Source organism: Lethenteron reissneri, unplaced genomic scaffold (genome assembly GCF_015708825.2).
Source record: "Lethenteron reissneri isolate LAM-NWPU_2019-01 unplaced genomic scaffold, ASM1570882v1 scaffold_1587, whole genome shotgun sequence".
Taxonomy (NCBI): Eukaryota; Metazoa; Chordata; class Hyperoartia; order Petromyzontiformes; family Petromyzontidae; genus Lethenteron; species Lethenteron reissneri.
The window spans coordinates 1-26,132 of NW_026891319.1; the positions used below are offsets into that span (position 1 = coordinate 1).

Below are 26,132 nucleotides of genomic sequence, written 5' to 3' on the forward strand. Positions count from 1 at the left end.
ACCCCCCACCCACCCCACCCAGCCCCTCCCCACCCTCTCCACCCAGCCCCTCCCTTCACGACGGACACAACAATCCCCTGTGGGCTGGTGTAACCAGGAGGTTCCTACCAGTATTAATTTACGCATTTCTGCATAACACAAATAGGATTTTCAACACCCTTTGCTATGTCAGCCGAATTTAGCTTTCATAAATATTTCTTTGTAGCCAGACAGCTGAAATTGTTTGCTCAGAGCTTTGGGTTAACATTCATTTTGAAGATACTAGGGCTTCCAGGCATGTTTGTGACCATTCACCCTCTCATTGTGTGCCATAACAGCCCGTGTGATGAACTTGGTAAACTTTTTCACTATATCATGCATATCTATGAATAAGTATAGACGTGTAAGTCACGTGTGACTGTGTATATATGCATTCCGCTGTGCCTCGATACTGACGTGTAGATGGTGTGGATATTCTTTTTTTCTGTCTGCAGCTGTCGCTTCCTCTGTAGAATTGGTCTGATGGAGCAAAGGCACTCGGCGCAGCTCGGTGCGACAAGGCATCAATGCGACCGGTGTGCATACAGCACGGATCATACTGGACATTTGACACGGCACCAGAGAACTCACACAGGAGAGAAACCCTTCAAGTGCAGTGTGTGTGGGGAGGGCGTTTGCACAGTCATCAAATCTTGTAATACACCAGAGAACTCACACGGGAGAGAAACCCTTCAAGTGCAGTGTGTGTGGGAGGGCGTTTGCACAGTCATCTGATCTTGTAATACACCAGAGAACTCACACGGGAGAGAAACCATTCAGGTGCACTCCGTGTGGGAAGGCGTTTGCACAGTCATCTACTCTTGTAAAACACCAGAGAACACACACGGGAGAGGAACCCTTCAAATGCAGTGTGTGTGGGAAGGCGTTTGCACATTCATCTGCTCTTGTAGAACACCAGAGACACACACGGGAGAGAAACCCTTCAAGGTGCACTGTGTGTGGAAGGCGTTTGCACGTTCATCTGCTCTTGTAGAACACCAGAGAACACACACGGGAGAGAAACCCTTCAAGTGCACTGGTGTGGGAAGGCGTTTGCACAGTCATCAAATCTTCATACACACCAGAGAAGACCAAGCATCAGAAGATCCACCAGGAGTGGAGTCTGAAATCAGCTTGTGAAAGTCAACGTGCTGCAATGAGCCATCTGTCATCAAACAAGAACCGGAAGAAAATCCCAGCTTGGACACTTTTAGAGAAAGCAAGGTGGAATATGAAGAGGTGAAGGTGAAATGTGAAGAAGTGATGGTGAAGAGCGAAGAGTGAAGGTAAAATGTGAAGATGAAGATTCAACTTAAAATGGGGACCTTCACATCGATGGAGGCAATGTGAAGCAGGAGGATAATTCTGACTGTGAGGCAGAGCGAGGCAACTCCCAGCAGTTTGTGGAAGTGGAGGTGTGGGGTGGACTTCCTCCGAGACAACACGAAGTCAAATGGAGACCCGGTAGATGTTTAAGCCAGAGACAATGTCGCTCCAATAGATGCACCTTTGTCACAGGCCTTTAATGACAAGAATGTGAAGTTGAACACTCAGTTTCCTAGGTTCAACCGCAGGGTAAGAGCGGCCAGTCTTTGTGGACCTGTGTCTTGGTAGATCTCTAACCAGGAGCGAGAGCCAATAAGCTCCCAAGCATTCACTATGTTCTCATCATAATTGCATTTACATGGTGCTTGCTTAAACGCCTCTGGCAACTCGGAGTTTTAAATCGTATCTCGTCTCAAACACTCGAAACATCCCCAAGTGGCAGCTGCCCCTGTGGCACAAGGTGGTGGCCCTGCACCGGCCTGCGTGTGGACAAGAGCCTGTCTGGGGGGCGATGGTTGATGTGGCATCTCAGTTGTGGAGTTTGTAGGTAATGTTTAGAATTTGCTACATTTTTACCCAGATGCCAGCATGCAATGGCCGACTCGTTTTGAATGGTGCATTAGTATGTTGTACATACACTGTTAAGCAGACGGTGCGTATTTTTTAAATTAGCTTCTTGTTAATAGGATGTAAACTATAAAGCATATTTCAGTGCAGTCATTCAATTTTGTTCTTATGCCTGTCAATATTTAGACTGAATACTTGTCTGATGGTGGTGCGTACATGTAACCTTTTGTCTATAAGGGTCAAACATTGAATAAGTGATGTTATGACACAGTGTGTGTTTTGCAAGTAACCTGTACAGATAACTCAGGTGAGGACTCATTGTGCTGTGATACAGGTCAAAGGGTATTTTTGTGTTTTCAGGAAGCATCTCCCTCTGGAGCAGCAACTCATTGTCTTTGAAATAGCGAGCACGCTCGGATCATTCATCAGTTACAAGGCATACACTTAAAAGTTACACGTAGAGGAGATAGATTCTCTACAACACCGAATTATAATTTGTATATGTGTTGACGTAGATTTTGTCGAATTAGAATAAGAAATGCTCCTTGCTGATTAACGTCTGGATGTTCACAACCATGGGGTTGAAGCAAGCCTGACCGCCTGCAGCCCCCTCACGACCATTCACGGCCTTGGGCCAGGAAGTCACGAAAAAATTGCACACGAACGACGCATCCACGCAAACTCCCGATGCTCCGTTTTAAAGTTTGAAAATGAAACAACTTTGAATTGTATTTATGTTTTGAATTTGATGATTGTGTTTATTCATAAAAGCTTGTTATTTTACATCTGGAAGACTTCATTGAAAACGACATTTAGTGTGAATTTTCTCTCGTCGTGAAGTAGATGGCCTTGCCGGGGTTCTGTTTGATGCGGACTTTCAACTGGTTGGGGTCGCGGGGTTGAGATGAGGCGACACAGAGCTGCTGGCCGTGCCAGAAGACCGCCGTCTGCAGATCGATTCCAACGCGATCGAACGTCTGTCCCTGCGCCTCCGTCGTTCATGCAGGGGGCGCGTAGGTTTGCATCGCCCCCTGCATGAAAGCGATGGAAAGTGCAGCGTTCGTCACAGATAAATGAAGTCGTGTGCTTGTATATTTACGTATAAATTGTACACCACAACCGGTCCACAGTTGACTTGCACTGAATGCTGCAGTAATTATATTTTGTGTAAAACATTCCTTTGTTTCGCGGAGACACTGTTAGATGAAAGACGTCTTGTCTGCTGATCTTGTTCATATCTGTGTACATCGATATCCCACACTGCTTGCACTACACACCACACAGGGAATAGAAACTAGAACGACTTCCGGGGATGGGCAAAGATCGAGGAATCTCTGTCAATGGAGCGAGTTCAGTGTGTTCGATTCAACATCTCTCAGTCCCTCTGTGTCTCTGTTCGCCTCTGTGTGTCTCTCTCTGCCTCTCTCTGTGTCTATGTCGTCTCTCTGTCTCTGTGTTCCTCTTGTCTGTGTCTGTCCGCCTGTCTTGTCTGTCTGTGTGTGTCTGTCTATCAGCGTCTGTCCCACCGCAGTCAACGACTGTCAGTAGCAGCAGGCGCCCGTTCAACTCCCACGACTACACGCCACTCAAACTTGCTCCCAACACACAGACTGTAGGGGCAAGTGCTGTTAGCGAGCACCTATTAAGGGTGGGACGGCACACGAGGGGGTGGGTGGCCAGCACCACGCCCGGCCGCCTTGTCTCCCCAGTGCTGGCGATGTTGACACACCGCACCGGGTACTCGTTTGAGGCTGAGTCGACGTAGGGGAGGCTCAGGACCGGCTCAGAAAGTGGCCACTGGCGGCGTTGGCCACGAGCGGGAATGGAACTCGGCTGGTCGGTGCGGAGCGCAGCGCTCACCACGTCACTGCCAACAACGACAAACTTGAACTCTGACCCCGCTCTCTGACGTCACCGCGCAGCGTGACCTCATCGGCGACAAACGCCAGGGGGCGGTGTGCCTCGCAAGTGACGTCATGTCACCCACTCCCGACCGCGAAGCTCTTGGGCGTGACGTCACCTCCATCCCAGTGCCAATCCTTATTTGGGCAAAGCCACGCCCGGTGACTGGGGGCTCATTAACATAATTTATTTAAGTTACAGAGCCGCTCGTTGCGGGAGGGGAGTATTCACTTTAAGATGTTTCTAGTGCGTGTTCATGTTTCCTGTTTGTTGCCGTTGCACCCGATTCAAGAGCCGAATGGCTCCCGGGGCGACACCGAAAACTTGAACTTGAATCCCGGAAGTGACGTCACGGCCTGTGCCGCGTGACGTCACGAGGCAGCAGCAGCAGCTGCTCCTGCCGCCTCGTGTGAACTGCAACCCGAGGTGAGAAATTCTCATCGCGGTTGTGGTGGTTGTGGTTGTTGTGGTGGTGGTTGTGGTGGTGATGGTGGTGGGGGTGGTGGTTGTGGTGGTGGTGGTTGTTGTGGTGGTGGTTGTGGTGGTGGTTGTGGTGGTGGTTGTGATGGTGGTGGTTGTGGTGGTGGTTGTAGTGGTGGTGGGTGTTGTGGTGGTGGTTGTGGTGGTTGATTGGATGGGGGTGGTGGTTGTGGTGGTGATGGTTGTGTGGTGGTTGTTTGTGGTGGTGGTTGTGGTGGGTTGTGGTGGTGGTGGTTGTGGTGGTGGTTGTGATGGTGGTGGTTGTGGTGGTGGTTGTAGTGGTGGTGGTGTTGTGGTGGTGGTTGTGGTTGTGGTGGATGGTGGTTGTGATGGTGGTGGTTGTGGTGGTGATGGTGATGGGGTGGGGGTGGTGGTTGTGGTGGTGATGGTTGTTGTGGTGGTGGTGGTGGTTGTGGTGGTGGTTGTGGTGATGGTGGGGGTTGTGGTGATGGTGGGGGTGGTGGTGGTGGTTGTGGTGGTGGTGATGGTGGTGGTTGGTTTGGGTTGTGGTGGTTGTGATGGTGTTGTGATGGTGGTGGTTGTGGTGGTTGTGGTGGTGGTGGTTGTGGTGGTTGTGGTGGTGATGGTGGTGGTTTGTGGTGGTTGATGATGGTGGTGGTTGTGGTTGTGATGGTGGTGTGGTGGTTGTGATGATGGTGGTTGTGGATGGGTTGTGATGGTGGTGTTGTGGTGGTGGTTGTGATGGTGGTGGTTGTTTGGTGGTTGTTGTGATGGTTGTGATGGTTGTGATGGTGTGTGGTGGTGGTGGTTGTGGTGGTGGTTGTGATGGTGGTTGTGGTGGTGGTTGTGATGGTGGTTGTGGTTGGTAGTGGTGGTGGTGGTGGTTGTTGTGGTGGTGGTTGTGGTGGTTGTGGTGGGGATGATGGGGGTGGTGGTGGTGGTTGTTGTGGTGGTGGGTTGGGTGGTGGTGGTTGTGGGACCTTGTCTGTGTCTACCTTCATAGTGCTGCTACTCGCTACTAACAGCACTTGCCCCTGCGTCTGTAGAGGCTACACGGGGGATCTTTGTCTGTGTCTACCTTCATAGGTGCTGCTGCTACTCGCTACCATCACCACAACCATCATCACCACCACCCATCATCACCATCATTATCACCATCACCATCATCACCATATCGTCACCATCATCACCATCGCCACCATTACCACCATCATCACCATCATCACCATCGTCACCATCATCACCATCATCACCATCATCATCACCATCGTCACCACCAGGGTACCATCTCCACCACCAGGGTACAATCACCATCGCCACCAGGGTACATCGCCATCATCACCATCATCACCATCATCACCACCAGGGTACAATCACCATCATCACCATCGCCACCATCACCACCATCACCACCATCGCCACCAGGGTACAATCACCATCACCACCATCATTACCATCATCATCATCACCATCGCCACGAGGGTACAATCACCATCGTCACCATCATCGTCACCATCACCATCGTCACCATCACCATCGTCACCATCATCACCATCGCCACCAGGGTACAATCACCATCGTCACCATCATCGTCACCATCACCACCATCATCACCATCATCATCGCCACCAGGGTACAATCACCATCATCACCATCATCGTCACCATCACCACCATCGCCACCAGGATACATCGCCATCGTCACCATCATCGTCACCATCACCACCATCGCCCACCATCATCACCATAGTCAACATCACCATCATCACCATCATCGTCACCATCATCACCATAGTCAACATCACCATCATCACCATCATCGTCACCATCATCACTAATCATCGTCGATGTGTCTCTGTGTCTCTCCCCGTGTCTCTGTGTCTCAGCGTGTCTTTGTGTGTATCTGTGTCTCTCCGTGTCTGTGTGTCTCTGTGTCGCAGCGTGTCTCCCCGTGTCTCTGTGTCTCTGTGTCTCTGTGTCACACCGTGTCTCTGTGTCTCAGCGTGTCTCCCCGTGTCTCTGTGTCTCAGCGTGTCTCCCCGTGTCTAAATTCCTCTTGATATGCAGATTCCTTTGTCAAGGCGCCCCTTCCCCCCTCCAACCCAGCTTAAATATACGCTGCCAAGCCTGGTGGTGTTTCATTCAGACGCCGTCTTCCCGACAGACCTGTTCTTCACCTGAGGACGGCTGCTTGCGTTGTGGCCGAAACGTCGTGAGAATTGTATTTTATTATGTTAAATTTGTCGCCAGGGCGTGCAACCCAGACGGGGCACTGACACCACAGCGAGCCAGACTCGCAGTGCAGGCAAAGCCGAGAAGACCCCCGACCCGGATGAGAAGCAGCGAGTCGGTGACTCGACCCAGTCGCCTGCGGCGCCTGTGTCCCTGGCCGTGGAGGCCGGCCCCGGCTCCCCCCTCCCCAGGCGGACACCGGCCCCACGGCGTCCCCGGGGGGGGCGGCGGCGGCCGTCTGATCGGCCGGGACGGCTCGAGCCGCCGGCGCTGGGCTCCGCGGGGTCCCCGCGCCGCGCTGCGCCGCCTCGGCGACCTGTGGACGTGGCTGCTGGAGCTGCGCTGGGGGCTGGTGCTGCTCGCGTTCGCCGCCAGCTTCACGCTCTCGTGGCTCCTGTTCGGCCTCGCCTGGTACGCGCTGGCGCTGCTGCACGGCGACCTGGGCCCCCCGCCCCCCTCGGGCGCCGTGTGCGTGCGGCGGCTCACGGGGCTGCTCGCCGCATTCTCGTTCGCCCTGGAGACGCAGCTGACCGTGGGCTACGGGGCCATGCACCCCGACCCCGAGGCGTGCCCCGCGGCCGCCGCGCTGCTGGGCACGCACATGGTGCTGGGACTCATGCTGGACGCGTTCATGACCGGTGAGAGAGGCAGTGTGTGTTAGTGTGTGTTAGTGTGTGTGTGTGTTAGTGTGTGTGTGTGTGTTAGTGTGTGTGTGTTAGTGTGTGTTAGTGTGTGTGTTAGTGTGTTAGTGTGTGTTAGAGTGTGTTAGTGTGTGTTAGTGTGTGTTAGTGTGTGTGTTAGTGTGTGTTAGTGTGTGTGTTAGAGACAGTGTGTGTGTGTTAGTGTGTGTGTGTTAGTGTGTGTGTTAGTGTGTGAGAGACAGTGCGTGTGTGTGTTAGTGTGTGTGTGTTCGAGACAGTGTGTGTGTGTTAGAGATAGTGTGTAAACACCACCACCACCACACCACGTGTGTAAACACCACCACCACCACACCACGTGTGTGAACATCACCACCACCACTCCACGTGTGTGAACATCGCCACCACACCACGTGTGTGAACATCACCACCACCACTCCACGTGTGTGAATATCGCCACCGAGGAGACGGAGGCTGACGGGTGTGGTGCTGGCCATCCATCCCTTCGTGCTCCTCCTTCGTATGTGCTCGCAAACAGCACTCGCCCCACAAGTTGACTACGGTTACACCGAGGACATTTGTCTCAGCGTGCGTGTGAGCGAGTGAGACGCGGCGGTGTGAGCGGGAGGAGGGAGTGTGGCACAGACAGAGTTGCCGTCGTTTTGCTGCCCATACTCCGCTACCGTGGTGGTTTTACTGCCACCGCGACCCGCACCGTTGGGGGTTGCGTGGCTATAATCGCACTCCTCCGTGGCTTCCGAATTCCAGCGTCCATCGCAGGCACGGGCTCCCACAGTCTCTCGCACGCTCCCTCACATTCGCGCGGGATGCAGTCCTCTGATGAAGCTTTCCTGCCAACGTTCAAAGCGCTCCTCTGTCAGCCGTGTGTGTGGCCCCGTGGAGCGGGGGGCGGCTGCTGAGCCGATCCCAGCGGGACTCCTTGCGCGCACGTTGCCACTCGGGACCTCTCCTGGAGATGAGCGGCACAGTTGATGTGAGGGTTGGCCAGAAATGAGCATCTTGACCTCAAGCTTCCGTGACTGTAGCAATTAATAAGCTTGGGTCTACGGGACGTTTCATCTTGTGTTGCGATCGAAGCGTCGTCGTTTTTTGTTGTTTTTTGTTATTTTCTTTGAGCCTATCTACGTGACTTTACCCATTGACCCAAGAATATCAATGAGCACGATGTGATTTGAAGCTTTCGTGACTGCTGGAATCCACACCCCTTTGGTTCTTTCGGTAAAGTCAACACAAGCGGCCGTCCTCGGGCGGGAAACATATAATCCAGCAGTGGATCTGAGCTAGTTCACGTTGATTACCACGAGTGACCCGACCAGCAATGGCCGCCCATTGTAATCTGCGTGCATTCGTTACTTTCCCCTCTTCGCACGCGAAGGGCTCGCGGCGTGTGACGTCGTCGCATCTATCCCTCCAAGGAACGAAACGGGACGGATTTCTCGACAAATCTTGGCCGTCCACTCGACGACGCTAGTTTGTAATTACTGGCGAAGCGTCACACTCCCCTTGTAAATGTTGTGGCTTTGCTCTCCTCCTCCCCGTGGATTCGGCGTCCGGAGCAGCCCCCCCCCCCCCCCCCCCGCCCGTGGCTAGAGCCGTGCCCGGACACGTGGGGGGCTCCTCTGAGTTTCCGCGCCACGTGGCCGCCGGATTCATGGGGGTTGGCGGGGGGGGGAAGTAAAACGCCCGTTTCAATGCTAGTGATGCGAGGATAGACGCAGGTCACCTACAACGCGCACAACAGGCACTCGGCCTCTGTGCATTAGGCAGAAACCGTCCACGGTTCCTGTAGAACTGCTTTGTGGTCCGCTTTTCTTAGGGTCACTATCAGAATACATTTGGATAAACCTCATCAAGAGGTCACCGTCTCCCAAGTTTGTGAGCGACCTACGACGGGAGTGCGAGTCCCCAACGGCTTCTCGGTCTCGTGGTTTGGCACCGAGAGCGCCCTCGGGGGTAGTGGTCAAGTTGTGACGTTTGACAAGTGAAACTAAGCGGTGCTCGCGAGAGTGGAGATGATGAGAAATGGAGCGGAGACGAAAGCTTCAGGTCGGTGTTGAGCACAATCGCAGTTTGGCTTCATTGGGTGAATGCGGCCCCCCTCAGCCCAACATCCCGACGTAGCGGGACCCTCCCGGGTCTCTTGGGACGCGCTGTGCGCGCGACAATTATTAATTGACCCCGGCGGCCGAGCCGCCCCCGTGCCGCCCCCAGGAGCGTTCGTGGCCAAGATGGCGCGGCCCAAGCCGCACACGGGCACCATCCGCTTCAGCGACGTGGCGGTGGTGTGTTGGGGGGGCCGCGGCGGGGAGCGACGCCGCCGCCGCCCTCGCGTTCCGCGTCGCCAACCTGCGCCCGTCGGCGCTGCTGGACGTGGCCGTGTCGGCCGTGCTCTACCGCTCGCGGCCGGGCCGGCCTCTCCGCCAGAGCGCCGTCGACTTCTGGCCGGACCAGCTGGGGGCCCGGCCCTGGCCCTACTTCCTCTTCCCGCTGACCTTCCACCACGAGCTGGGCCCCGACAGCCCCCTGCTGCCACTGCTGCTGCGAGAGCCGAGGTGGCCGGACGAGCACGTGGAGCTCGCCGTGTTCCTGCAGGCCACCTGCGAGGGCTCGGGCACCGTCTGCCGTCAGAGGACCTCGTACCTGAGGTCGGAGGTCCTGGCCGGTCGGCTGTTTGCGCCGATCGACGTCGATGTGGAGCGCGGCGTCGTGGACCTGTCTTTGTTCGACGTGACGGTGGCGGAGGTGGAGAGTGGTGTGTAGTGGATGCTCGCGGAGTCTCGGCGACGACACGAGTCGACGCGGTATAAAGGGGGACTGGCACCGCTTGATCCGGCTACGAATCCAATCGCCTCCGCCATCGCCATCATCGGTGCGAGGAGTCGCCTCTCATCGTTGACAAGGCAGCTTCGCTACTGCGCGCAGAATAGCAGCACGTGGCACAGTGAAATCACTCGGGGATGTTAAGAGCAAAGTTCAAAATTACTCCAGCGGTTGTCTGCTAATGAACTGGCCCAAAGCGAAGCACTAACTGCGTACAAGTGGCATTTGCTGTGTACCTTGTGTGTTGCTTAAATGAATGTGATCTGTAGGTTTCGTCGCGACTGACCGAGTGCCCACATGCGATCGTGGCACCTGTGGCTCGCCCTGAAATGCAATTAAAGTCTCGAGTGTTGTCCAGTCCAACCTTGCTGCTTCCTCGCGTCGTGCAGAGCCACCTTGCTGCCAATCCACTCTCGAGCGGGGGATCTTCAGCCACATTTTCCAGAGCCACGTAAAAGAAAGCTGACATGTGCTGGCGGGTCATGTAACATGTGTGTGCTTGTGACCACTAATCTGTATGTCTATAGCTCTCCAAACTCTACCGCTTATTCATCTCTCATCTCACTGGCCTGTGTCTTGTCTCCAGGTCTCTCATCTCACTAATCTACCACTTCATGTTTTGGTGGACAGGGTCCTTTTGTTGATGGCACACGAGCCATCAACAAACTATACACTACACTATACACTACACTATACACTACACTATACACTACAATACACTACTATACATTACCATACATTACTATACACTACACTATACACTACTATACACTACTATACACTACACTATACACTACTATACACTACACTATACACTACACTACTATACACTACACTATACACTACACTATACACTACACTATACACTACACCAGCGGTCGGGAACCTATGGCTCGCGAGCCATATATGGCTCTTCCGGTGACGGCATATGGCTCCCAGACAATTTTGAGTTGAAAAAAATAATAATAATTTTAAAAAATCAGTTTGGAACTGATTTTTAAATACTTGTGATATTGCTTAATAATACTGTGTCATTTTAAAGTAAACAGAAATTAGTTTTGAAGATAAATTTCACGGGTCACGGGCCCTGTGACCCGTGACCCGTGGGTCGGGTCGGGAACCAATGGCTCGCGAGCATGTGACGGGTTATTGTAAAGGTGTAGAAATCCATTTGATCAGATAGCCAACTAGTTTATCCGCTTCAACCCTTGTAACGGAAAAGATGGCGAAAATAAAAAAGACAATGATTACCGTGCATTCCAGGCTGCGTGGGCAGAGGAATTTGCATTTGTGGAGAGAGCAGGATCTGCGGTATGTCTAATATGCAATGATAAAATTGCATTGATGAAACGGTCAAATATAAAGCGGCACTTCGATACGCACCATGCTTCATTTGCATCGAAATATCCAGCGGGGGACAGCAGGAAAAAGGCATGCGAAGAGCTACAGCGGAGAGTGCAGACGAGTCAGCAGCAACTACGTGTGTGGACCAAGCAAGGTGACGGGAATTCCGCTAGCTTTGCGGGTGCTTTGGCAATAGTAAGGAATGGAAAGCCATTCACAGATGGCGAGTATGCCAAAACATTCATGCTTGATGTGGCCAATGAACTGTTTGATGACTTCCCAAATAAAGACAAGATAATCAAACGAATAAAAGACATGCCTCTGTCAGCAAGAACTGTTCACGATCGTAGCATCATGATGGCAAATCAAGTCGAGGAAACACAAATTAAGGACATAAACGCCGGGACATACTTTTCTCTCGCGTTAGATGAGTCAACAGACGTTAGCCATCTATCTGAGTTCAGTATAATTGCCAGGTATGCTGCAGGTGACACACTGCGTGAGGAAAGCTTGGCTGTTTTGCCAATGAAAGGGACAACAAGAGGAGAGGATTTATTCACGTCTTTCATGGAGTTTGCTAAATAAAAAAAACTACCGATGGATAAACTTATTTCTGTCTGTACTGATGGTGCACCCTGTATGTTGGGGAAGAACAAAGGATTTGTAGCGATTCTCCGTGAACATGAAAAGAGAGCCATCCTAAGTTTGATTTTAAGAATATCTTTTAACTGTTGAATTCCTATTGGGAAATAATTTGCCTAGTTCCTTTCCTGTTTGAGCAAGCGTATTAATAAAGATGTCGATACGAGTGTAATAATCCTTCTGAGACGGCTTCGGAATCGGTCCTCTTTATTTTCACCACAATACACTTTACTCACACACGCTCCGTTGCTGGCAGACAACAGAGAGCGGGCAGACTTCACACCAGTTCCCACCGCGCACGTGGCACCCAGAGCCCCCGTACGCGCGTGGCATCTCGCTCTGCTCGTTCCCCAGTCTGCTCTCGATCGTTCTCTCTCACTCCCTCTTAATCCCTCCGTCACGTGGTCCCCCCGGCCAATCCTTCATGGACAGCCTCGACCATTCTCGATGGTTCCCTGTCAATCCCGGGACCACGCCTCTCATCCGGCTTCCCATTAGCTGGGGCCCCGAATGGCTGGGCCAATCACTCCTGATGACATGCCGTGATCACGCCGGGGCCATGCTCCCTATCTCAACCCTTATTGGCTACAAAGCAGGATTGGCAAGCCAATCCCCACGTGAACCCTCTATGGCTGTTATTACACGAGTATTAACGTGAGTTTTCTTGCAAATTAATAAAGACCTGATTTGTTTTTAAAGATGACTGATCGTACGTTATTGCTACCATGTTTCCTTTAAAAAACACGGACGAGTTGACATACACACACGAGTGTGCATCCAAACACGACTGTATATACAGCGGTGTGCATTTACACACGAGTGTGCATGTGTTTCTACGAGTTTTAACGTTAATATACTTGCAGAACAATAAAGACCTGACATGTTAAAGATGACTAATCGTCCCTTATTGCTACAATGTTCATAGCGAACACGTGTGGAGGCGAGTTTCAGGTGAAGCATCTCCATCACACAAGTTTACCCTTACCTGGCAGCATCGTGGCAGTCCGCTGGTCACACTCATGACGTCACACTCACGAGCTGTAGGGGCCAGTGAGACTTCCCAAATCTGACTGTTGACTGATGAAGCTAGTTTTAATTACAGACGAAAGGTCGTACTCACATTGTAAATGTTGTGGCTTGGCTCTCCAACACACCGGTGTGCTGTACTAGTGACTAATATGCATGTTCTGTTTACGTGACAACCCTAACTAGTTGGCTTTGTCGGGTGGTAGTGGGTTTCAACGACACATTTGTATATTTAAGCGATCTAACCCAAAAAACCTTTAATATGGACATTATAATAAACCACGCTTACAAGCTAAACCATTCAGATGATTATTCAAAGTTCATGGCAGAGTTTTTTAATATAAAACACTCGTTTTCTAGAAGCACCCCGCTCAACACGATTGTCATTAAATATATTTATAAAACAAAGTCAGTACAGTATAAACTTGCACATTTTATTCCAAATCAAGCTCGAGATCACCAATTTTTGATATTTCAGGCTCTATGTCGCTTTATAATCCTCTAAACTTGCAGCAGTTTAGAGGACATTGGGGGGTGGTATGTACATGTTGTTAGTTTGCACATTTACAATGGCCTGTAAACTGTGATCAATTTATCGACTATGAATATAAGTATAAAATGTTGCAATGCTGATGGAGATATTCTAAGAGGTGCTTTATAGCGTGGTGACTTGATTTTATGGATATTTTTAAGGACTCTTGTTGATGGTGTGTCTAAACAACGAAGGTTATTTGTTATATTCGATCAATTAAAACGGTTACAATTGCTCTGGATACCCATCTGGATGGTATAGTTTGTAAGTGTTGTTTATTATTATAACCATCATCAGTCTATAGCAGTGTGTATTTACACTGATGTGTATGTACAGTGATGTGTGTGTTTTTATTTACCACGTGTTCTCACGGTAAGTGCATTGAATGTGGAGGGGTTACCAGCCCATCGCAACAGTCCGGAGACCTCGTGGGCCTCTGTGATGTCTATGAGCCTTCCCTCTCGGACATTGCTCACATTGACCACAGCTTTACCGCCCTGCACCGCTGATGAGGTAGGGGGTTGTTTTTACAGAACTTTACTCGTGGGCAGGGGAATGCCAAACAACAGGGAGTGTGATAATTGGTTCTTTACCCTTCTATCTGGCAACAAAACTGACACCTTTTTGCAAGGAGTCATGTTTGCATAGACCGCAATACCTGCAGTCATAAATACAAACAAAAGACATAACTCTGATAATGTGCACTGTCCTTGAAGTTGATTGGTCCACACCCGAGACAGCTTTCCTTCGAGCCTAGTCTCATATGGGTTGGACCAGATGACGCCAAAAGGCGCCTTTTGGCGTCATCTGGTCCAACCCATATGAGACTAGGCTCGAAGGAAAGCTGTCTCGGGTGTGGACCAATCAACTTCAAGGACAGTGCACATTATCAGAGTTATGTCTTTTGTTTGTATTTATGACTGCAGGTATTGCGGTCTATGCAAACATGACTCCTTGCAAAAAGGTGTCAGTTTTGTTGCCAGATAGAAGGGTAAAGAACCAATTATCATATTTTTACTGGCAAATGAGGTCCCCATAGTGTAGAAACAGGGAGTGTGGCTCTTCCTTTGAACAAAATAATGAAGGGGCCAACCGTGGCGGTGAGCTGTAGGAAGCTGTATGCCCCACGCGTGGAGTGGTGATTGTTCCTGCCTGCACTGAAGGTGAACATCAGTGTCGGGATGCGGGCAAGGCCGATTAGTCATATGCCTTTCATAATATCCAATATTAGAACCATACTGCTCGAATGAATACATTTTGTATGCATATATATATACGAACTGCGGGCTGTGGGATTTGAATTGCATTATAATCACTCGTATCACATTGCGGTCGTTATTAGATTCACACAATCCACTGCTGGATCTGCCCTCTCAATGGATTCGAGAGTAGGATGGCGACAGCGCCGCAGCTGGATGCAGTCCCAGATCGCTCTCACAGTTTATCAACCGTCACCACACCTCGTACCTTACCCACGTCCTTCTTCACTCACCACCGCTCTTCTTACTTTCATCTTCCATCATATAATTTATTTTATTATTTCATTATTACTTTGGCGTCGCCCGAGTTTTGGGTGGCGGCAGATCCCTGCACCAAACCCGGCCGGCCTGCGTGTTCACTGCACACGCCCCGCGGCGCTACAACAGCTGACAAATGCCGGCTGCGGCAGTGTCACACAACCCGCCTAAACAGCCGCATCGCACAGAAGATTGTATAATAACAAATAGTATAAAAGTGTAATGTTTAATATAATGTATAAGGTAATATATAGTATCATAATTGTATAGTGAATATACAGCAGTATGGTATACAGTAGGGTGGGTAGAATAATACATAGTGTAATATTATAATGTATAGTCTAAGGTATAGGGTGGTGTATAGTTATACAGCATATTATTTAATGTTGGGTTTGTCTATGGCAGTATATAGTACGGGGTAGACTCGTGTGATGTAAGAGAAAAAAGTGTAGCTGGAGGCATATTCTGTTTTTTGCGACGTAAAATTGTAATGTATGAATTTCTGTTAGTAGCTCAGCTTATTGGAGAGTATATTTAGTATACTAATGATACTGATGTAGTTCATATTTTAGTTTTTTACGTGGTGGTTTAGTTACTGCAGCTCCATACTATTAACATTCCTTCCCTTTATGAATGCTAACCCTACTCCCTCCCTTTGATGCTGCTAATCCTGCATAATGCACGGGCATAATATGACTTTGAAACCCCCCGCCCACCTCCTACGCATTCCACAAGTAGTGACTAATCACCTAATTGCATTTCAACATAATACGTATGTACATCTCACTGCATCCAAATCCTTTGTTCTCGCCTTGGCCTATCATGGACTTTGTCTTCAATTGTAATTTTTACATTAACAATCCGCATATCTAGCAACATAATACGTATGTACATCTCACTGCATAATTGTACACTTCCGTTTGAATAAGGATGTGCATCTCCATGCATTATTCCGTGCTTCGAGTTAATTTGCTAATATTCACCCCCCAATGTCCTCTAAACTGCTGCAAGTTTAGAGGATTATAAAGCGACATACAGTCTGAAATATAAAAATTGGTGATCTCGAGCTTGATTGGAATAAGATGTGCAAGTTTATACTGTACTGACTTTGTTTTATAAATATATTTAATGACAATCGTGTTGAGCGGGGTGCTTCTAGAAAACGAGTGTTTTATATTATAATTTCTGCCATGAACTTTGAATGCTCATCTGAATGGTTTAGCTTGTAAGCTTGGTTTATTATCATGTCCATATTAAAGTTTTTTTGGGTTCGATCGCTTAAATATATAAATGTGTCGTTGAAACCCGCCACACCCGACAAAGCGAACTAGTAAGGATTGTCACGTAAACAGAACAAGCAAATGTTTCACGAGTACAGCACACCGGTGTGTTGGAGAGCCAAGCCACAACATTTACAATCTGAGTACGACGTTTCGCCTGTAATTAAAACTAGCTTCATCAGTCGACAATCAGATTTGGGAAGTCTCACTGTTTCGTTGCTTATATTGAAGCATAGATGTGTTGACCACGCAGCTGCGCTCTATTGAAGTATGCTGCCCTTTGTCGGCATGCATTTATTTAATGTTTTATTTAAAGACACATTTATATACTTCAGCGATCTAACCTAACAACCTCTATTATGGATGATATTGGCCCCGAAATCCTACGTGTTAAACTCGTGTGTATGTGTTTAATATTTTGGATGTTTTTAAAAATAATTATTGCATTGAATTTGGAGAGGTTACCAGCGCCTCGCACCCGTCCAGAGACCTCGTGGGTATCTGTGGTGGCTACGCGCCTTCCCTCCAGGACATTGCTCACATCCACCGCAGCGTTACCGTCCGGCACCGCGGATTAGGTAGCGGATTCTTTTTTTCCGAACTCTGCTCGTGGCTGGGTAATTCCAAACAACAGGAGGTCGTGAAAAAATACTACTGTCTGTATGTACATGGATCTGTACTTCTGTGTATGTCCACTCGTGTGTTTATTTACACTCGTTGATGTGGATATGTACATGCGTGAATGTGTGTGTATAGGTATGTAAAATCATTTGTTCGCACATTTGTTCGTGTAGTAGAACGCAATCCCTTTGTACGTACACTGCTGTGTATGTACACTCGTGTGTGTATGCGCACTTGTATGCATGTGCACCCGTGTGTGTATGTATGAGGCAGTGTGTATGCACATTCGTGTATGTTTCTACAGCGCTGTGTATGTCCACTCGTGTGTGGGTGTGTGTACATGGGGGTGTATATGTGTACTCGTGTATGATTATGTACTGGAACAAATGAGTTTTAATATTGTGTCGTACAAAGAATGTAGGGGCAACGTGGTAGGAATGAGACTCCCCGCTCGTGGTGCTCAATGAATGAAAACAGCGCCACTGAGCAGACAGAGCCCCGCCCCTACAGCTCGTGCGTGTGACGTCATGAGTGTGACGTCATGAGTGTGACCAGCGGACAGCCACGATGCTGCCAGGTGAGGGTCAACTTGTGTGCTGGAGATGCTTCGCCTGAAACTCGCCTCCACACGTGTTCGCTATGAAGATTGTAGTAATAAGCGACGATCAGTCATCTTTAACCTATCAGGTCTTTATTGTTCTGAAAGTAAATTAACGTTAAAAAGCGTAGAAACACATGCACACTCGTGTGTGAATGCACACCGCTGTATATACAGTCGTGTTTGGATGCACACTCGTGTGTGTATGTCTACTCGTCCGTGTTTTTTAAAGGAAACATGGTAGCAATAACGTACGATCAGTCATCTTTAAAAACAAATCAGGTCTTTATTAATCTGCAAGAAAACTCACGTTAATACTCGTATCGACATCTTTATTAATACGCATGCTCAAACAGGAAGGAACTAGGCAAATTATTTCCCAATAGGAATTCAACAGTTCAAAGATATTCTTAAAATCAAACGCTACCAATTTAAGCAGTAACTTGCCAATTTTTAAAACCTGATACCACATATAGATTCTCAAAGCAAACGGCAATATATATATATATTTGATCTCAAATTGTATAAAGCGGTATGATTAACTTTGAATATCGACATGCGGTAAAAGGTTAACCAATTGATATCCTACCACTTTAATAGTTTAGCCTGGCAATTATTCAATAATAAAGGATTTTGGTAAACATTCAAACTTTTTTACATTTTTGTAAAATCGCCTGAAGCTGGTTGTAATCACCAGCAAAACATCATACTCAAATTGTAAATGTTGTGGGTTTACTCTCCAACACACTGGTAAGCTTAAGTAGTCACTAATTGGCACATTTTGTTTCCGCGACAAACCTTACTAATTGGCTGTCAGGTGGTGGTGTGTTAACACATTTATATTTACGCGATCTAACCCAATACACCTTTATGGATATTGGCCACGAAAGCTGATGTGTTAAACCAAATTAATTATACTGTTGTTGGTAAATAGAAAATGTTAGTTGTTTACATTTCCTCAGATACAAGCAGCACGAGACTGACCTGGAGGAGATTTTAGATCCAAATTCACTTTTAATTTCCTCATTTTTTGTTTCACCAGTAATATGGGATGTATTTTGTGAATTTTGGGTTTTCCACCTGCAATTAGAGGCTTGGAAATGTTTACCCTCCACCTCTACAGCATGCCCATGAATTTGTCTATTTTTCTGTGACACAAATGTTCGTTCATCAGGATATAGCTGCTTTGGAACACAGTGCAAGGTAACATTATTAAGCTGTTTTTGTGATAGTGGTTTTTGAGGTGTTTCATACATTTTTGCTTCACCTTTTAGTTCAGAACTAAATTTCAGTGGGTGACTTAATATTTGGCTTTCACATGCATGCTTTTTCGCCTTTTCCTCCGCTTTTTCTTTGGCCTTGCGTGCCTCTTCCTCGGCGATCATTTTCCCAGTGAGTGCTTGCAGCTCCAGCTCACTTGCAGACTGCGTGTGCTGGTGGGAGTGTTCGGGAACGGCGTTACTGCTGCCGTTTGACACATCTGGGAGCCAAATGCCACCTTGATCCACATCCACAGACTGACTTGGCACGGAGATCAAACAGAACACAGTTTCTCCCACAGCTCCTCGCTGATGCATGCCGGTCCGGACTCCAAGCAGGCTACGTGGCATCTGACCACCACTTGCTTCATGTGTCTTGTCACCCTGAAGAATACCCTCCTTTTTATCTGTATGCAACACAGATCTATGTTCACCTGCTGTTTCTTGTATGTGGCCCTTTCTTGAGTGAAATGCATGATCAGCACTTGTTGAGGTACTGTCCGGATATTTTAACTGCATGTACGTTATGTCATCTGAATGCATTTTATGCTTGTTGATTTCATGGTTTGACTGCGAATTTCTCCAAAAATATGAATCCTGATTTAGTACAGGTAACACAAGTGATGGAGGTGGTATTTGCTTTGAGTACAACAATTGTTTGTCTAGGCCTTCTTTTACATGAATGTAGTTTACAGAATTGTTGTCATTTGTAGACTTCCTCACACTGTGACCATTGTCTTGATTTTGGCGCTCAGTTTCCCAGTGTGCCTTGGGGACAATTCGCACCCATGGGTCTGTGAATGGAATGTATTCAACACGAGCTGTTCTAAGTTTTTGTTTGCTTTCACCAGTAGAGTCAATGCTGTTTTCATTGCTTGCATGTTGATTTTGACGAGATGTATTCTCTTTATATTGAGGAATGTAATCTGGTGGTTTGATGTATGTGGGCAGCTGTACATTTTGATATTTCATTTGTGATTCAGGAGGCATAAATCTGTCTGGGGAAATTCTGCTGATGACTTGTATTGCCCATTTTCATGTGTACTCGTATGACAACACACGTTTTTCAATTGAACTTGTGTTGTTGGTCCCTTGTAGCAATCTTTGCTTCTCATTTGGTACATCTCGTATGTTGGCGGTGGAGGCCTGAATGTTTGAGGTTTTTCAATCTTCTCTGTTGGTAGGGGAGTTGCTTCAAAGTATTGTTTTCCTGTGTACAATATTGCATGTGCATCTGATGTTGCCTGGAGGGAAGTGCTTCCTTTGCCTGGATTCACCAACATGTCCTTGCTGTCCTGACCACACTGACTTGAGGAGTAATACATCCCTGACATGTCCTGGTAGTCACTACAGCAATGGCTTGATACATATTTGGAATTCCCTTTTTCTCTGCTATTCCTGTGCATATTTTTACTTTGATCGGTCAATAACGCGTAGTCTGGATTTATTTTACTTTGTTGCAGCTGTGTAGTCTGTGGTGCAGAGTTCTGAGATAATTCCAGGGTCGGAGGTTCAGCCTTGTATGGTGGAGGCTGTGGGTAGGTGCTGGGGCGTGGGATTGTGTCTGCATTAGCTGGGTAGCCGTGCAATCCAGAGTATTCCGAGGGAAGAGTCGAGTCACGAGACACTGCAGGGTACGGTGGGGGGGTTGCCTCGCGAGACACTGCAGTCTGGTTGAAAGGGCCATGCTGCACTGTGTTGTGTGATGGGGCTTGATCTCGTAACCCTGCAAGGTAGGCAGGCGGAGGGACGTCAACATGAGGCGGTTGGTGGATTGCGTAGTCCAGCAGCACGCTGAAATCCTGCCCACGGCGCCGCCAGTAACTCACGCTTTCATCGGATCCCTCCAATAATGGAAGCTGGTTTTCAAAGTTCCTGCAGAACAAAATAAATATTGTGACCAAATTGCATCAACACTAGAACGCTTTTAGCATTTGTAACTTTCTGCTTTTTCTTTTCAATGAGCCATTGCTTAAATCCTGGGTCAGGGGTAGACATCAATCATGTGCGAGTGTGTGTTTTGTAGAGCATGCTGTTTTGTATTCATTTTTTATACATGTTTTTGAAACATTTAGGACATCTTAAAGAGTTTAACTATTGGAACAATATTTTAAGTGCTGGTGACTAATTAATCATATTCAAAAGGATTACAGTGTCTTTGTGAACGCCTTATACAGTGTATACAGCATCGCATCCCCTTAAGAATTTTACAACACTGTCTTTTAAGCAGTTTCTCTGCCAATTCGTAATCGGATGCAGACCATTCATTGAAAACAACGACGGGCCATTTCAAATCAAGACATGCCCTTTGGCTCAGTCTTTGTATTATATTTGCCATGTCTGTTACAAGGGTGACAACATTTTATTGGTATTTCATGGGTTTGGAAGAAACTTTCAGTATGTGGGGTGGGGGGCATGAACATCAGCATAATAATCCCCAAAACGGAAGCCAAGACCGTGAAGTTGATGTTGCCTTGGTGAAATCCAAACTTCAACATACCATGTCTGAGCTCATATGTCTTCAGGAGTACATCTTTCACATAGCCGGTGTACCACCCTGTTGCCAGTTGATTGTGATTACTTTCTACTCACCCACATAAATGATGAGAGTGTAAAACCAAACCGTGGCCGAATGAGTTGTGGCGTAAAGTTAGCACAGCAGTGGAAAACAAACAAACAAATAAAACTGGGAACTGCAGTTGTTCCACTGAGTAACTATCCATGGCATAAATGATGCATGCAGCACTTTAAAACGAGACAAAAATAAAATAATGTGCCTGGTACGGCTGCCAGGATGCAACCACAGCAAGCTTACCAGGGATTCTCATTTCGGTCAATTATATTGTATTTTAATTGCACCAACAGTGGGCATTCATATAATCTGCCCACAGGTGTATATCTAGGCATGTAACTGCATCGATTAACATTTGAAAATGATTCTTGTGATCAGAGTACTTGCAGAGAATTGTGCACGTAAGAATTAATAGTTTAAAATGTGTGTATATTGTTTGACTGGTCAGCATAAATCCTGCAGCCTATTGATGTGTTAGATAGGGGTGTTCAAGCATCACGTAAAGGTATCTATGTGGTGTTTGGAAATCTTAACTCCTGGTTTATTGCCAGAAAGGGTGAAACCTATTCTATTTAAGTATTAATAGTCGACGTAATGCACTCTTGTCACATTCTATGCATAAGCCAGTGTTTTTTTTATAGGCATACAGTAAGTACTGTATAAGCAGCATATATGCATACATATACATTTGTGTAATCTGTTCGTTTCTCAAAGGAAATTATGTTACAGCTGTTCAAACAGAGTACAAGCACATTTCATTTCAGGCAAATGACACAGCAGTCAAAGAAAGGAAATGATGTCTAAAAATGCTGAACTTTTTTGACGGTGCGTTTTTCTCCAGCGAGCTCCTCACCTTATGGTCACAGGGGGGCTTTGGGGCTGCATTTGCCCCTCTTCATAGTTCGCCTTTTCACTTACGAGCTCTGCCCTTTCCCTGGAGGGCTCGGCCCTTGCGGGGTGCTCTTGTAGTGGCAGGCTGGAGTGACGTGTGGCGCGGGGAGCGGGCGGTGCGTCGTGCCACACATCCTGGCCAGGAAACCCCTGCTCCAGCCCTGACCGGGGCGGCTCCATCCGGAGTGGAGGCTGTGTGCTGCTGCTGCTGCCGGATGTCGGCCTCCTGCCCGACCTGAAGCCATGGGAAGCCAGCAGGTCGGCAACGCTGTACATATTCTTCAGTAGCCGGCGGTTTTGTTCAAGGCCACTGTCCTTCACTGCGCGCACACTCCCACTCTCCGCTTCCTGCTGAACGGTTATTCAGGATGAGAGTGCCTGATTTGCAACAACAACAAAACATATTTAATTATTCTTGTAATTGTTTTCGGAATAAAGTACTTCACGAAAATGAATGTACCACAACAAGAAATGGAGTTGAAAATATATTTCATAGTCTAAATACAAAGTAATTTAAACACGTGGCATAATACCAGCAAGCTAAGCAATTACATGAATCGGGATCATCTCTACATTGTCTAAATGCCCTCTAAGTGAAACAAGTATGGAAATTAATGTAATGGAAATGGATGATAAAGACACGTGCCTTTTTTATCCCCACTCTTATCTGTGCCATCTCGTACCGCTTAAAAGTATATTTTTCAAGAGTTAAAGAAACATTGTATTCAAAGATCATTTTAAAACTCTTGTTTTTATCAAACTTAACTCCTCCTTTGCCATTATCTTAGCTCTACGCACATTTCATGGTGCACATTTCTCTGTAAATACTTTTTGACAGCAATGTGAATTTAAATGAAAGGTTCATCTGGAGAAAGGTTCACTCTGGCAAGCGTTCCCATTGTGCAAACACATGGACATTCCACACTGCCGATTTTTTTTCGTTTGAAAAATACTTAAGGTGGTGCCGTCCCACGCTGCAGACCCAGATTTAAAGAGCAATCTGGCCCAAGATTGCTGGGGTTTTTTCACCAACACAAGTCTGTAAATATGGGCAAACATTTTAATTACGGTATGTGCCGAGAATGCAGCCATGGCTTAAATCCCACTCCTCGTGCCATTAATTTCTTCAGACCCAGTGTGTGAATGTGTACAACAAATAGGACTGTGTTCAATTGCCAGCAGCCTTCCTCAGGCTGCACCTGTACCAACTGGGGGAACTGCTTTCACCCGAGAGCCGTGACCTGCTATGCTGAGAATTTGATACATCTGGAGATTGGGGAAAGATGGAGGTTGGTATGGTTTAGTCATTACTACACCCATGATGCAATTTCAAAGCATTCCCGTAGAAGGAATTAGAAGCAAGGCCAATCATCTGGTTTTCATGTGCATGGTGGAAAATGTACAAAAAAGTCCTCTAAAAGCTATTCGTACTTTACGCACAAATGTAAGATATTCTAAAACGCTAGCTTTTTTCAGGAAGCAGATTAAAAAGGTGGGTAATTAAATTACAGTACTACATGAAGTGTTATTTGGCGGTAAATCCATCAATGAATATACATTTTAGAATTCCCTTGTCATCCGTTTTTGCTTCGGTGCCAATATAAATGTAAACTAATCAGACACAGGTGCATAATGGTACTCATACGTGAACTTCAAAGTCACAGTGGCAGGTGCAACTCTGAACCAGGTGTGGCACTGCAACAAAGTACTGGATGATTTACTGCAACACTCATTCAATAAACAGCATTGGTAAAGAAGCTCTCCTAACCGCTCATGGCCATTTACATCGTTGGAGAGTTGTATTTAAGTCAAGGAAATCCAAACAGCAGTTTTTAGATGTGTTGTTGCTGCCCTTGTATTACGTTCATAAAATAATTTGGTAGGACATAAAGACAAACTGTACAGTTGTCTGCCTTAAGGCTTTAACACAGGATATGAGACATCGTGTCTCTGGACCTTGCAGTGTACCTCAAGGGTGGGGTATGACATAGTTGTTGGGAGTATTTGGCCGAGATAACCTCAAACACCCACATTTAATACTTGTGCCATTATTGCAATGCGGAAAGACACACCTAAACTTTGAATCATGTTTTAAAAAGTACTCTGGAGTAAAATCATTAATGTCGACATCTTAGTCTGTGAAAAGTCTGCCTTTGTTTCATTGTCAGACGGGATATTGTTCTCACACAATAGGCCATTGTAGATTGTACAAAATCAGTATATTCGTGCCTGAGAGTAAACTTATGAGCATACACACACCAATGTAAAGCTATGTGGTAGGCAAACTTACGTGCCAAAGTGTGCGTCTTTGTGGGCTCTTAACTTTGTTTGCATTTGGGTGAGTGTGTGTCTCTTGATTATTCACCCAGCACACCATTACCTCATTCCTGCGGAGGGAGCTGGTAGGAACGTCGGGTTGCTCGCTCAATGGCCTGCAGGGTCAACGGCGGCGTGGTGTATTCCGCAAATATGCCCGACTGTGAGGGCGTGCACAAGCCGGCGTGAGTAGGTGAAACGTTGAGTTTTATAAGGGCACCACGGGGTGACCAGCCCCTCCCCACCCAGCCCCACCCCTCCCATTTCTGGATGCACGACGGACGGACGGACGGACACAATAATCCCCTGTGGGCTGGTGGAACCAGGAGGTTTCTAGCGGTGACATTAATGCTGCGTCACTCCACCAAGTAACGAATGGAGGATCAACCGACACAGCCGAGGCGCTCCCCGTGTCTCTCCTTCTCCCCGTGGCGGCGGCGTGGATTTACCTCCTGCCCCCCCCCCCCGCGGTGCCCCCCTCCACTCGTTCAGAGTGAACAGCGGCACGCGGCGCTGAGCGCCTGTGACCCACAGACACCGACTCGCGGTGCCGCGTCCAGAGTGAACAGCGCCACGTGTTGACAAGCCTCGCCTCGTTGTTGTTGTTGTGGTGGTTGTTGTTGTTGTGGTGGTTGTTGTTGTTGTTGTGGGCAGGGCGCTTCTGTAAACGAGAGCGGTACAGCAGCTCAAGCGGGCTTGGGCTGATAAAAAACACGAAAAAAAACTGCGTTAATATCTACAGTGAACCAAAGTTACAGAGTAGCGAGCCGGGAGAAGACAAATTTATCTTGAGCGAGAGAATTAAACTTGAACGCCATCAGGCGAGGGCAGGAGGCAAGGCCCCGCGGGGCAAAGTTCCAATCTGGACATCGATTCCAACACTCGCTGCTACTCAGTTGACATCCCTGAGAGAGAGAAACAGCGAGGCTCTACCTTGGTACACAACAACAACAACAACCACCACAACGATGAGAAAATCTCACCTCGGATTTCAGTAAGCACGGAGAGCAGCAGCAGCTTCCTGTAACCTCGTGACGTCACGCGGCAGCAGCAGGTGACATGACGTCACTTCCGGGTTACAAGCCACGCTCCTCCCACAACGAGCGACCCCGCAACTGAATAAATTATGTTAATGAGGCGGCCCACACGTCGAGGGATGGGGGCGGGGCTGCTGAACCCGTCGCAACAGGCGGGTGGCGGTTGGAGTTGGCGGTTTGTTGACGTCACCGAAGACCAATCAAGGAGCTCGCTTGGCTTGGACGGGTGTGGGGGGGCATGGAGGGTGGAGGGGGCAGGGGAGGGGGCAGGGGGCAGGTGGGGGGTGGGGGGGCATGGAGGGTGGAGGGGGCAGGGGAGGGGGGTAGGGGGGGCAGGGGAGCGGTGGGGGGTGGGGGGGTTTGTGGGGGGGGGCATGGAGGGTGGTGGGGGCAGGGGAGGGGGCAGGGGGCAGGGGGCAGGTGGGGGGTTGTGGGGGGGGGGCATGGAGGGTGGAGGGGGCAGGGGAGGGGGCAGGGGGCAGGTGGGGGCTGGGGGGGTTAAAATGCGTCAGACCCGACAGTGCAAGTTGGTG

At 48.2% G+C, this 26,132-nt stretch overlaps 1 protein-coding gene and 1 pseudogene across 1 annotated transcript; one reads left to right on the top strand and one right to left on the bottom strand.

The window, feature by feature from the left end:
- The first annotated feature begins 4,218 nt into the window (after positions 1 to 4,218).
- LOC133362715 (inward rectifier potassium channel 13-like) lies at positions 4,219 to 11,953 on the top strand (annotated as a pseudogene).
- Positions 11,954 to 17,784: 5,831 nt separating this feature from the next.
- LOC133362718 (uncharacterized) lies at positions 17,785 to 25,564 on the bottom strand. Its single transcript, XM_061581645.1, has 3 exons — positions 25,546 to 25,564; positions 22,209 to 22,597; positions 17,785 to 20,658 (listed from the first exon to the last, which is right to left on the bottom strand). Exons 2-3 carry the CDS (start codon positions 22,520 to 22,522, stop codon positions 19,752 to 19,754), a joined length of 1,221 nt encoding a protein of 406 aa, XP_061437629.1. The 5' UTR covers positions 22,523 to 22,597; positions 25,546 to 25,564; the 3' UTR covers positions 17,785 to 19,751.
- Between the last annotated feature and the right edge of the window lie 568 nt (positions 25,565 to 26,132).

What these genes read in the sequence shown, in the direction of transcription:
- LOC133362718 (XM_061581645.1), bottom strand. Translation starts at nt 22,522, where the DNA reads ATGTACAGCGTTGCCGACCTGCTGGCTTCCCATGGCTTCAGGTCGGGC. An exon ending in AGCCCCCCTGTGACCATAAG is followed by an intron (nt 20,659 to 22,208) that starts GTGAGGAGCTCG and finishes TTTGTTCTGCAG; the next exon opens with GAACTTTGAAAACCAGCTTC.